This window comes from Diabrotica virgifera, chromosome 9, assembly GCF_917563875.1.
Source record: "Diabrotica virgifera virgifera chromosome 9, PGI_DIABVI_V3a".
In the NCBI taxonomy this organism is placed as follows: Eukaryota; Metazoa; Arthropoda; class Insecta; order Coleoptera; family Chrysomelidae; genus Diabrotica; species Diabrotica virgifera.
In genome coordinates, this window is record NC_065451.1 from 36,019,097 (window position 1) to 36,033,407 (window position 14,311).

The following is a 14,311-nucleotide window of genomic DNA, read 5'->3' on the forward strand; positions in this document are numbered from 1 at the left end:
ATCCATTTCCGGGCTTATTTTAAACATGCGTTTTTCACCCCCCGAGAAGGGGTGCCTGTCACCCCCCAAGTAAAAGCAACCAACGGCACAAATTCAACTTTGAAGTGGAGTTTAAGTAGAAATTAGAACCTAAATCCAAATTTTCATGAAATTCGGAGTTGCCTCTGAAAATTACACTCCAAAACGGTCATTTATTGGGCTAATAGTAGTAACGTAATTGTGGTAACCATAGTTTTACTTAGGTTGTTATTTGTCAACTTGACAGTATTTAACTAGATATTTAAATTTAATACCCTAGGGTGTTATTTTGAAAAATATCGCCCTAGGGAAATATATTATATTTAACTGACTTTGAAATAATGCCATTATTTGTCAAATAATATACCAGACATTATATGTAGTTATTAAGGTACCAAGGGTATTATAAGGATAATAACGCTTGAGGTCAATGGTGTATATACCGAAGGCCTTGGGCCCGAGGGATATACGTTGACCGAAAGCGTTATTATCTATAATGCCCGTGGTGCCTTAAACGTTTATTGTCCGACTAAATTATTCTTTAATTGCAAAAAATTTGAATGAATTTTGAATTAATTGTGATAACTATAGTTTTACTCAGGTTGTTATTTGTCAACTTGACAGTACTTAACTAGTTATTTAAATTTAATACACTAGGGCGATATTTTTCAAAATAACGTTCTAGGGCATTATATCATTCTTAACTGACTTCGAAATCATGTCATTATTTGTCAAATAATATACCAGTCGGACATTAAATATATTAATATACCTCCATACCTTAGAAGGTTAAAAGTTTAGTTGGCCTGTTAGTATGCTAGCATATTATATGGCAAACTAGGTTAAGTCTATATGATGATGATGATCACAATTGATTCTAATTTTTGTTTTTTTTTTCTGTCAGCTAAGTGGTCTGCCGTTATACGCTGCCCAAAGGATCCAATTCAATATGTTTCTAAGACCAGTAGAAGGTATGGAAAGCCTGGCAAACATGAGCAAAGCACTGATGCCATTAATTTGGGTAGAAGAGGTAAGCTTAATTGCAGAAATATAGTTACAGCAAATTCGCTCTACTGAGATTAATATTGATTGACATATATTCAGAATAAGAAACATACAACACAAAAATTCGTACCTCATACTATTAACAGCTCAAATAAACTTACTATTTCATTAACTCGGGAGCAGTCGCGCCGTTAGAAAGAATCTAACATTTTATCCTTTTCCGTGATAACTTGGTGAAAAATTTTGCAACATAACTTTCCACTCGTAAGTGCCTTGAGGAAGATTGTAGTAATGCGTAGGTATTTTTTATTCTTTTTTATTTTTTTGGTGGAATTTATGGCTTTGGTAAGAACCAATTAGCTTTAAAATTGTTAGAAATACATATTTTTAACATAACAAGTAAATTAAAATATAATAACTTAATAAATTTGTTTTAAATTCGTATTGTTAGATTTAATCTAAGGAGTGACTGCTTACGTGACAGAAGAGAGCGCGACTGTTCCCGGGTTAAATAAAGAAGAATTATTGCAAATAGTGAGAGTATATACTGAATTTATAAAATTTTTTGGAATTTATTTCATCAAAATATTTTTATTTTTTGCAATAAATAATTTTCTCATTTGTTATCAATACAGTATATCTATTTATTATGCAATTTACTATTTTTTGGGAAATACTAAACAGTCCTGTCGCCATGGGGGGTACAACGGAGGCTTTTATTCAGACGGACTTACCCAAGTTTTTTTTATGTATTTTGACCCGTGGAACACGAATTTTTTGGGTAACAGTTGATCCGGATGCCGATAAAATTGTTATAAACAAAGAACTTGAGGAATTACATAACAGCGACTTCTCGCAAAACAAAACATTTTTTTGTTTTTTTGGGCCATTCTAGGCAAAAAATGTTAAATGTTTTTTCGTAGGATGCATATTTTTCGAGATAAACGCGGTTAAACTTTCAAAAAATCGAAAAATTGCAATTTTTGAACCCGAATAACTTTTGATTAAAAAATAAAATAGCAATTCTGCTTACCGCATTTGAAACTTCAAGTCAAATTCTATCGGTTTTGATTATTTGCATTGCTAAAAATTTATTATTTTATTCTTAAACAAAGCTATAAACACATAGTGCTTGAATGATATTATAAGTTCGTCCGTTATAACTTTTCCCATGCGTCACGATTCATTTTCAAACAAATTAAGTCAAAAAATAAAGTGAAACTAACGTCGATGTGTTTTGTACATTTCGAACATTTTGTATACTATATACTACACACATCGGCGTACGTTTCACTTTATGTTTTGACTTAATTTGTTTGAAAATGAATCGTGACACATGGAAAATATTATAGCGGAAGAACAATATCAATGATTTCTCATTTAAAATCGAACGAGTAGGTAGAGTAGGTACAAGTGCAAGCGAGGCAGTTTCTACGTAACATACATTAAAGCGCATGCATTGGGCTTGTAAAACTCTATGTGTTTATAGCTTTGTTTAACAATAAAAAAATAAATTTTTAGCAATGCAAATAATCAAAACCGATATAATTTGACTTGAAAATTCAAATGCGGTAAGGAGAATAGCTATTTTATTTTTTTAATCAAAAGTTATTTGGGTTCAAAAATTGCAATTTTTCGATTTTTTAAAAGTTCAACTGCGCTTATCTCGAAAACTATACATCCTACGAAAAACTTGTAGGAACATTTTTTCCTTAGAATTGCCCAAAAAATACAAAAAAATGTTTTGTTTTGCAAGAAATCGCTGTTATTTAATTCCTCAAGTTCTTTGTTTATAACAATCTTATCGACATCCGGATCAACTGTTACCCAAAAAATTCGTGTTTTACGGGTCAAAATACATAAAAAACTTAAGTATGTCTGAATAAAGGAGGCCGTTGTATCCCGCCTGGCGACAGGACTATAAGCAACAATTTAATTTAAAAATGAAATTTATTTTAAAAATAGATTTTATTTTTAAATTAAACTGTGGCTTATTTCCCAATAAAATAGTAAATTATTGTATAAGATGCCACAAAGAAACAGCTTGAGCAACAACATTATGGTGTAAATAAATAATTTTTTATTGGTTTAAGATTTATTTTATTTACGTTTGTTTACTCTTAATATTGGCTATGAGCTCACTGGCGAATCCAGGGGGTGTCATGGGGGTCATGACCCCCCCCCATAATTGTAAACCCACGTATCCTAAGGTTGGTAAGACTAAGTCACCTTGCATCAGAGATAGGTAATTAAATCACCCTCAAGACCCAGGATCCCTCCCCCCCAAACATAATTTCTGGATCCGCCACTGAAATGAGCTTGTTGGTGTGCTTCGTTGTATAGTAATTTCCAGCCACCTCTAGTCTGTCAAAATGTAACTTTACACAAAAAATTACTAAAATCTCTAGAGGGCTGTGTCCCAGATTAGCGAACCGACTATCTTCTTCTTAACGTGCCCTATCAAGTCCCCTTGACGTGGCCGATTAACATGGCGAAACTGTCTCTGTCTCGAGCTATTCTAAATAGGTGTTCTGCTTTCTTTATTCCTGTCCACTCCCGGATATTCTTCAACCAAGAGGCCTGATTTCTACCAATTCCTCTGCGTCCTTCGATTTTACCCATCATAATAAGTTGAATATAAGAATATTATACCGGTATCCCCTTACTACGTGTCCAAAATAGGCCATCTTTCTATATTTGATGTTATCAAGCAGCTCGCGGGCAGCATTTGCTCTCTTAAGGACTGCCACATTTGTCAGCATAGCCGTCCATGGTATTTTCAGTATACGTCTGTGCAGCCACATTTCAAAGGCCTCCAAAAGGTTAATGGTGAATATTTTTAATGTTCATGCTTAACGTCCAAGCTTAGTCCATGCTTTTAATGTCGGTCCTCGATCCGACTATAACATAATAAAATATATTATATTATAATATACAATGTAAGTTGGAATCAATCATAGAATCATATATATCATATTTTTTCAGTTTTATGCGAGGTGTGTCAAAAAATAAGAATTTCGCTCAAGAGTAAAATTACTTTTAAATTTCACAATATAGAAAATTTTTATTGTGAAAAGTTATTTGGAATTAAAAACAATAATTACATAGCCATTACATCGTTATAAACAAAACAAAATGCAAATTTTTGTCAAATTACCGATACCTAACTTATTTTTATTTAGCATAAACATTTTTATTTATAGTATGATAACTTTTCCGTTCTGAATTGATAAGAAAATTTTCACAAAACAAAATGTACCTATATTAAAAATCTAACGAACATTAAATAGTCAATAAACTTTTCTTATCTTGTGTGTAAACAATTCCTATTTTTAAATTTTTGCGCTTTGCACAAATTAGAATAGAAGGCAAAACTTCAAAGGCCTTCGGCGTAAATACCGGACTCAGACAGGGAGACCCGCTGTCCCCATTACTATTTAATCTACCATTGGAATATGCAATGCAAAAAATCTATACCAGAGTCAAACCAGGCATAACTGCCAGAGTAGCAAAGATTGTTCTTGCATTTGCAGATGACGTAGATGCAGTAGCATAGACAGCACTGGAAATTAAGGACATAGTTTCAATCTTTGAAGAAGCAACACTAAACGTGGGATTAAAAATGAACGAAGAAAAAACTAAATACATGGTGGTGTCAAGAAAGGAACAACGGCGAATAAGACAAAACATTACCATAAACAATTATAATTTTGAGGTTGTCAAAGAATTCAAATACCTAGGAACAACAATTATTACCAGTGACATAGAAGAACGGGAGGTTGAAATACGAATACAGGCGGGGAATAAATCTTTCTTTGTTGTTCAACATGTAATGAGGTATGAGGTCAAGCTTCTCTCAAGACGTGCCAAAATATTCTTCTTCTTCTTCTTCTCGTTGTCCTTATGCCCTATAAGAGCGTCGGACTATTATTATTATTACCGTCGTATTACCTATCCATCTTTTACCCATTTCTTCCACGCCTTCCGGTCTCCTGCCATTTCCTTCATCTATTGCAGTGTTTTCCCTCTCTTTGTCCTGATTTCCTCGATTTGTTCCATCCACCCCTTTCTAGGTCTGCCCCTCCTTCTTTTTCCCCCTGTCTTTTCGCATCTGTCACCTTCTTTACTAGTCTGTTCTCGTTCATCCTAGTTATATGTCCAAACCAATTCAGTTTTCTTTTTTCAATTTTTTTCTCTATTGGTTCCTGACTTAGCACGTTTCTGATGTTTTCGTTCCTTTCCCTGCCCATCTTCGTCTTGCCAGCTATTTTTCTCAGCTGCTTCATTTCTGCTGCATTTATGGCTCTTTCATGTCTTTTATTTGTGACCCATGTCTCGCTTACATATAGAAGAGTTGGTACTGTGATTGTATTATATACATGTATTTTTGTTTCCTGGCTGATTTCCGTTTTTCCCAGTATCGTATTACTAATCGCATAATATATTTTCTGTTTTATTCGTTCTCTGGATTAACTCTTTATAGAAGTTAAGACTAATTTTAATAGTTTTATTTTAATTAAAATACAAATGTATTGTTACAAACTTATCCGTCATTCAAACCTCATAATATCTTATAAAAGTCAATAGTCAAAAGGAACTCTTCTTCTTTTTTATAATCTTGTTTAAGGTAGGTAATACAACATCCCCCCTCAAGATGATACATCTTCAACATAACTACTGACTAATCTTCACGATAGCGTAAAGGTCTGACAACCGCTCTCCCAGAGCGCGTTGTATTCTTACTCTGCTCAATATTAAATGGTCCATCAGTTTTCGTTGGCGTTGGAAGTCGTACAGGCGTTTTGGGTTGAGTTGGGTGACTTTCCACTTCCTGACTACCTTTCTCAATGTTTGTTGGTCTTTGGGATGTTAGTTGTTGAGTAGTCGGTGTAGTTTCTGGAGTCGAATTTGTTTGTTGAATCCCTGGCAGTTGTTTCAATACTCCATCGGGGATACTGCTTAGATATGGAGCAGGGATCAGATGAAAACGGTTTCTCCTTATGGTGCTTATGGCGGTTTTAACTATGTATGATCTTGGATTAACTTCGTTAATGATTTCACCATGTCGTTTCAGGTCTGTGATCCATACAAAATCACCAATTTGAAGTCGACTCAAATTCTTCGGTCCATGTTTTCCATCATATAATTTTTTATATTTCGAGCGGTACTTCCTCTCCGCGCTTACTAGCTTCTTTGATGATTTAAATTCAGCTAATGCGATTGATGGTAGATTATCTCTCAATTTTCTTCCAAACATCATTTCGGATGGACTGAATCCGTTCTCTAGTGGTGTGTTTCGATAGGACAGAAGTGCTATCTCTATGTTGTTCTTATTCTTCTTTATTAAGGTTTTTGCGACTTTTACAGCAGCTTCTGCTGCGCCATTTGCTTGGTGGAATTGTGGGCTACTTCTCGATGTAGAGAACCCCCATTCTCTTGCAAACTGTTGGAACTCTGATGTTTCAACAGCATGAAATTGTGCAGTGTCGGAACAAACCAACTGTGGTATACCATATCTTGCAAATATTGTTTTGCAGATGTTTATTACTTCCTGTGATCTTATGTTCTGAACAGGAAGTACTTCAAAAAATCTGGAATAGTTATCAGTTACGACGATATACCATTTTCCTTCAGTTTTAAAAAGGTCCATTGATATCACTTGCCATGGATAATCTGGAAATTTAGCTGGCAATAAAGGTTCATGATGGTTTGTCGAGTTTTGAATACAGATAGGACAAGATCTTACTTTGGCTTCTATCTCTTGAGAAATTCCTGGCCACCACATCGTTCCCAGAGCACGACGACGAGTTTTAGTTATTCCAAAGTGGCCAGCGTGCAATTTTCCAACATCATTGCCCTGAGCTCACATGGAATGATCATACGGTTTCCTCTAAGAAGGATACCATCCACAACTGATAGTTCATGACGTACTGGGTAGTATGGTTCAACATCACCTGATAATGCAGACTTGTGAGGCCAGTCTCCCATTATGTAGTTCTTCAGTTGATTACAGGTTTGATCATTGCTTTGTGAGTTAGCAACTCGTGTTACATTCTCGTCAGATGTGTGAATACCTGCAAGAGTGACTCCATGAATGAAGGCATCGATTTCTTCTTCTAATTCTTTGTCATCTTCTGAAGGTATGGGTTTACGAGATAAAGTATCAGCAATATATAAATTTTTCCCTGGGGTATATACAATATTGTAGTCATAACGCATCATGCGCATTCTAAACCTTTGAAGTCTTGGGGACAGATCATCGAGATGCTTAGTTTTAAATATTTGTATAAGTGGCTTGTGATCGGTCTCTATGGTATATTGTTTTCCTATCAGAAAACTCTTTAGTCGATCGCTTGCCCAGGTCAGAGCTAGTGCTTCTCTTTCTATGTTTGCATAATTTTGTTCAGCTGGAGTCAAAGTCCTCGAGATGTATGCTACAGGTTTCTTATGACCACCTTCAACTTGAAGTAATACAGCTCCCAGTCCTTTGGTAGAAGCGTCACTGGATAGGATTGTAGGTTTATTTGCATCATACATTGTTAAACAAGGTGCTGATATAAGCAATTCTTTTATTTTCTGTAACTAAACTTGTAATTGGTTGCATAATCTCACTCCTATTAGGGATAAATTTCGCTAGGAATGTTACAGTACCCATAAGGCGTTGAACTGCCTTGACATTTTTTGGTGCTTCCATGTCTACAATTGCTTTCACCTTGCCTGGATCTGGTGCTACCCCATCCTTCGACAACACAAATCCCAAGAAATCGATTTTCTGCTTACAGAATTCAGTTTTGCCCTTATTCAAGGTTATACGTGCTTTTTTGATTCTCTCGAGCACTTCTCTTAGGCGGTCATCGTGTTCCTCTTTTGTGTTTCCCCAAACCAGCACATCATCCATATGGACTAGAGTATTTTTTGCCCCTTCAAGGACTCGTGACATTCTTTTCTGGAATTCCTCTGGTGCCGATGTAATGCCGAAAGGTAATTTCTGGAATTTAAATCTTCCAAATGGGGTTAAAAAGGTTGTGTAGTATCTTGATTCTTCGGCTAAATTAAGTTGCCAGAATCCATGATTTGCATCAAGTTTGCTAAAGTATTTAGCCCCTCTAATCTCTGCAAGTTGTAGCTTTACTACGGGAATTGGGTGAAACTGACGTTTGACACTTTTATTTAATCTTGACAGATCGACACAGATACGGACCCCTTTTCCTCCTTTCTTTATGTTTACTACCATTGGGGCACACCATTCGGTCGCATGATCTACAGGAACAATGACACCATTTCTCTGCATTTCTTCCAAAGCTTCCTTTACTTGGTCTCTCAATGGAACTGGAACAGTTCTTGGTACAGAAATAGCATATGGTTCAGCATTTTCCTTTATTTCAATTTTGTATTCACCCTCCATATTGCCTAGTCCTTGGAATAATGAGGAGTATTCTGCGACCCAATTTGTCTCAGTGCTTATAGAATAAATTCTTTTTACTAAATATAAGCCTTGGCATGCTTTCCTACTCAACAATGGGACATCAATATCTTCAGAGATAAATACATTTTCTGTAATTTCGCTATTTTTATATTTTAGTTTTAATTTTACTGTATGTAGTATTTTGAATCTTTCTTGCTTTTTTGCACTAAATACTTTATTCGAAGATTCATTTAGAGGTAGTTCATTTATTACATTACTCAGCACTTGGACAGGTACCATTGTTACATCAGCATCAGTATCCAGTTTGAATGTGATTGGTTCAAGCATTATCTCTTTGCAGCTTACTTGTAGTTTTTGTGTCCACACATTCCTGTCATCACTCGCTTTAATTTCATGTACATAAGAGTTTTCGTCACTATCAGGCTCTGAATCTTGCTGAATGGCATGTACATTTTTATTTTTGGACTTTTTATTTTTATAACACATCTTGCTGTAGTGTCCTTCATTTTTGCATGTACCACATTTAGCATTTTTTGCAGGACAGTTTGCTAATTTATCATGCCAATCATATCCACATCTAGGGCATTTTTTCGTTTTCTCACCTTTACTTGACTGTTGGCAATTTTGGGGCTTCTGTGATTTTTTGTAAGTTGATTGTTTTCTTATAGCAGAAACATTTGGTTCATTTAGGTTTTGTTTTTGACGGATCAGCTCTTCATGTTGTCTTAGACAGGTTACAGCTTTTTCGAGAGTAAGTGCAGCATCAAGTTGCAGTTGTGTCACTTATGCTTGTATCTCTCATTCCGATAATCAACACTAATAAAACCATATCATTGTTCAAAGTCCCCCAATCACATGTTTTTGATAGACTATGTAAGTCAGTAATAAATTTCTCTGCAGTATCACTCCCTTGCTTATGATTTAGGAATTTGGCCCTTTCATAGATAATATTTCTACGGGGTATAAAATAATCTTCAAATTGTTTTAATGTCTCATCATATGTAGTTGGAACTGGTGAAAATGATGAGAATATTTCTTCAGCTCTTACCCCCATATTATAAATTAACACATCAATTTGTTTTCCATCAGATGCTTTATCAAGGCCACACCCTCGTCTAAATCGTTGAAAGCGGTTTTTTCATTGTGCCCAATCACTTGGATGGAAATTAAATGATTCGGGAGGTGATAAAGTGAGGTTTATCGACGGTGATTCATGAACTGGAGCGTTATCAGGCATTTTTTTCCAAATTGATGCTTAACTGTGCTGTTTTCGTACTTTGTATTTTTGTACTAACCAACCTCTAAATTTTTCGAGTTTTCTCATCCGTATTTTTACAAATCAGCTGCCACCATGTTTTATTCGTTCTCTGGATTAACTCTTTATAGAAGTTAAGACTAATTTTAATAGTTTTTAATTAAAATACAAATGTATTGTTACAAACTTATCCGTCATTCAAACCTCATAATATCTTATAAAAGTCAATAGTCAAAAGGAACTCTTCTTCTTTTTTATAATCTTATTTAAGTTAGGTAATACAACATTTTCGTAGCTTTCTTTGTCCTATTTGCAATTTCTTGGTCTAGCTTTCCGTCATTCGATATTATCGTGCCCAGCTACTCGTAGGCCGTCATCCTCTCCAATTCTTGTCTTTTACAGAGCACTCGTGTTTCGCCTGCAATATCCTGCTCCTGCTGACCTATTTTCATCGTCTTGCATTTGCTGACGTTTATTTCTAATTTCGTTTTTCTATTTCCTCAGTCCATACATTAGTTAGTCGCTGCATCTTTCTCGGGTTGTCTGCTAAGATAACGACGTCGTCAGCATACAGTAGTAATCATTCTATCATAACTGGTGTTAGGTGCGTGTAGCCTATTATTGTTTTTAAGTGGTTTGTTCTTCTTTTTACATTTTTAAATAATTTATCCATAATTATGACGAATAGGAGTGGACTTAGGATATCTCCCTGTTTTATCACCTTGTTCATCCTAAATTCTGGTGATCTGCTACCTCCCATTTTCACTTTTCCCACCACTCTGCCGTACGTACTTTTAATTATCTCTAATAGTTTCCTCTGTATTACAAGCTCCTCTACAGTACGAGTCGAACGCTGCTTTAAGGTCTATGAAGGTCATATATATGTTTGTTCCACGATCATTATTTTTTTCTATTATATTACGTAATATGCTTATGTTGTCAACTGTTTGCCTTTTGGCTCTGAATGCTGTTTGTTCGTCTTCAAGTTTTTCTTCTACCTCTATTCTTAATCTTCTTTCAATTATTCTTGTATAGAGCTCGAACACTACTGATGACAGGCATATATCTTTATAGTTTCCACAGGTGGATTCTTCTCCTTTCTTATGAACTGGCATCAGTAAGTTTTCTTCCCACTCTCTCGGCATTTTGTTTGTTCTCCATGCTTCTCTCATTATTTCCAGCAACCACTTCTTTCCTTCTTTCCCTACCCATTTTAAAATTTTCAAAAAAATTTCCGAAATTTTCCCTCTGGTAGAAATTTTTTTTTGAAAATTCAAGAAAAAAAACTACAGAACGATGTTTGTCATTGTTCAAGAAGTATGTATGTACACACATTTTCAGATCAAAATTTTTCCAAACATTTCCCTCTTTTCGGAATTTTTTTTGGAAAATTTTGGGTACAACTCTACGTCACGCCCTTTTGAATGCTATACTTAGTGTGTCTACCAATTTTCAGCTAAATCGATTCGAAAGTAACCGAGAAGCACTGTTTTAAAAATTTTATTGACCGTCCTCTTAAGGACGTCGATATCCTAAAAGAATTAAGTTTTCTGTTCGGTTCCCAACATTTTTGTCAGGCAATTACATTTCTTGTTTAAGAATATAATTACTTGTAACCTACTACTTTTGTCGGAAAAATGGTTGTGAAGATAAGGGATGCACGAACCCAGCATAAAAAAAGGTAAAAAAATGGTAGATTCTGTTAAAATTAGCCATGTGGTAATAAATTTATTATTTTCATAAATTTGACATATTTAGCGTGTCCGACGCGTCATATTATGGCAAAATATTTTTGTCCGGCAAAATTGTTTTCGCTGTTTATACAAGGTGTCCCAAAAGTAGTGGAACCGTCGAATATTTCGCGAACTAAACATCGGATCGAAAAACTGAAAAATACGTGTTCAATCATTTTCAAAAATCTATCCAATGATACCAAACACCAACCCCCACTACACCCCCTGGAGGTGGGGTGGGGGGTAACTTTAAAATCTTAAATGGACACCCCCAGTTTTTCTTACAGATTTTAATTCGTTACGTAAAAGTCAGCAACTTTTATTCAAGACATTTTTTGGAACTGTGGATAGATGGCGCTATAATTGGGAAAAACGATTTATTCTGATACCATAGGTAAATTATAGAAATGGTCTAATATCTCACGAAATGCACTTCCAAATGAGAAACTAAAAAACAGATTTTTAATTTTTTTCAAAAACCTTTCGAATAATAATAAACGTGACCCTCCAACCCACCCCCTGGGGGTGGGGTGGGGGGTAACTTTAAAATCTTAAATAGCATCCCCACTTTTTATTACAGATTCGGATTCATCACGAAAAATTTTTAGAATTGTTAATAAATGGCGCTTTGATTGGAAAAATACGATTTATTAGCGCCATCTATCAGAAATTTTAAAAAAATGTTTCGAATAAATGTTGCTTAATTTTTTATGGCGAATCCGAATCTGCAATAAAAAGTGGGGGTTGCTATTTAAGATTTTAAAGTTACCCCCCACCCCACCTCCAGGGGGTGGGTTGGAGGGTCATGTTTGGTGTTATTTGATAGGTTTTCAAAAAAGATTAAAAATCTGTTTTTTGGTTTCTCATTTGGAAGTGTATTTCGTGAGATATTAGACCGTTTCTATAATTTACCTATGGTATCAGGATAAATTATTTTTTCCAATTATAGCGACATCTATCCACAGTTCGAAAAAATGTCTTGAATAAAAGTTGCCTACTTTTACGTAAAGAATCAAAATTTGCAAGAAAAACTGGGGTTTCCATTTGAGATTTTAAAGTTACCCCTCACCCCACCTCCAGGGGGTGTAATGGGGATTGGTGTTTAGTGTCCTTGGATCGATTTTTAAATATGATTGAACGCGTATTTTTCAGTTTTTTGATTCGATATTTAGTTCGCGAAATATTCGACCGTTCCGCTACTTTTGGGACACCCTATATGATAAAAACCATTGATTAAAATAAAATGACCAACGTGGTTATAAATTTTTTGACAGACAAACGCCCCACTACTCTAATGCGCTAAGCTCCAAATTTGTCCGACTCCACCCAAATAACAAGTACAAAAAGTTTCGACGGTGTGGTCATAACTAATAATTTTACATGTGGGCCCAAGAACTATGTACTTAATTGCATATTAATACATAGTTTTTAATTCCAAACCACTTTTTATACTAACAATTTACGATATTGTGAAATATAAAGGTACTTTACTCTTGAGCGAAATTCATATTTTTTTACATACCTCGTATAAAGCGGAACTCAAAAGACTCGTATACTTGGCGAATAATCGTTACTTAATATACTTGCCATGTCGTGTGAGTGGGTTACTAGTAGATACCTACAATAATTATTATTGTAATAACCGTAATAATTGTACTGACAAAAATTAAAAATACAACGAGAAAAATAATAATCGAAGCATTATTTTACTGTTACTACCTACCAGAAGTATAAACTACATAGTAAAGATAGCGATAAATGTGGATAATTTGCTAATGTTTTTTTTTTAATTTCAGAGTCTCATCATTGAAGACAAATACATAAGTCTTTTGCAAGAGAGCCTTTTCAAAACCCTCAGCACCGTCAACATACTCAAATGGTTCGTGATAGTAATTGGAGTAGCTTGCTTACTGATATCAGCTTTGACCTTGATCTATAGACAAGCACCTTGATCTTTCCAGGAACATCCTCTGCCGTTTGTTCATTGAGAAGAATGATCACTGAGTTTGTCACTTTGGCACCTTACACCATATTTTGGTAACAAACACAGAAATTTTGTGATAATAATATTGTATATCATTTATTATTTTGTATCTGTTTAAGTACCAGAAAATATATGGAATTTAATTATCAATAAAATCACTGATAAAAATTAATCATTGTAGTAATCATTTTCTGATTCTTTAGTTAATATCTGCTTAAATAGCATTAGTAAATAGCATGGTCACTCCACTTGTCACACTGCATATCTGAATAGTACTTTGCAAATAAATTTGTATCATTTCCTTAGTTTACAGGCAAAAAATGTATCTTATATCAATAGTCCTCTTCTCTTTTATTTTGCCTTGTGTTATCATCTGCAGTAATAAATATTCCTCTTTTCATTCTTCTCAACATCTCAGCACTTGTTACTCCATCCACATCCACACATGTAGATCCACATCTCACATGCTTCTAGCCAATCACTAATTACCTTCATTAATGTCCAGGCCTACATTTCATAGAGCCACACTAAAAATGCATATGAGCGCAATATTCTTAACCCTCTAACCGGCAAGCGTTCTTTAAAGAATTCGTCTTTGGAAATCTGAAAAACCTATACCTCAATATTATTATCGTTTAAACTTGTGCAGTTCCGTCCATCAACAGGTGTTTAACATTTGCTGAAAAGATTAATGCCATCCAAAATTTGGTTTGCACGCTGCTTTCAATATTGTTCAAAAAGTCAGTGTAGACGCATCGATAATTATTTGTCGAAACGACCACGTGTTGTATCAAATATAATTTGTATTCTAAATATCCAATCGAATTGGGAATTTTTTTAGTAAGTAACATAAATGTATTTTATCAATCAAAATTATTAGTTGGATTACA

The 14,311-nt window shown here is 34.7% G+C and overlaps 1 protein-coding gene across 1 annotated transcript in view; it reads left to right on the forward strand.

Annotated features, from left to right (window-relative positions):
• The window catches only part of LOC114329374 (sensory neuron membrane protein 1-like), a 93,983-nt gene extending 80,390 nt beyond the window's left edge, over positions 1–13,593 (forward strand). Inside the window, exons 8-9 of the mRNA XM_050662029.1 lie at positions 923–1,048; positions 13,234–13,593. Coding sequence (XP_050517986.1) covers positions 923–1,048; positions 13,234–13,389 — 282 coding nt within the window. The 3' untranslated portion in view covers positions 13,390–13,593. The remainder of the gene's footprint in view (positions 1–922; positions 1,049–13,233) is intronic.
• Positions 13,594–14,311: the final 718 nt, after the last annotated feature.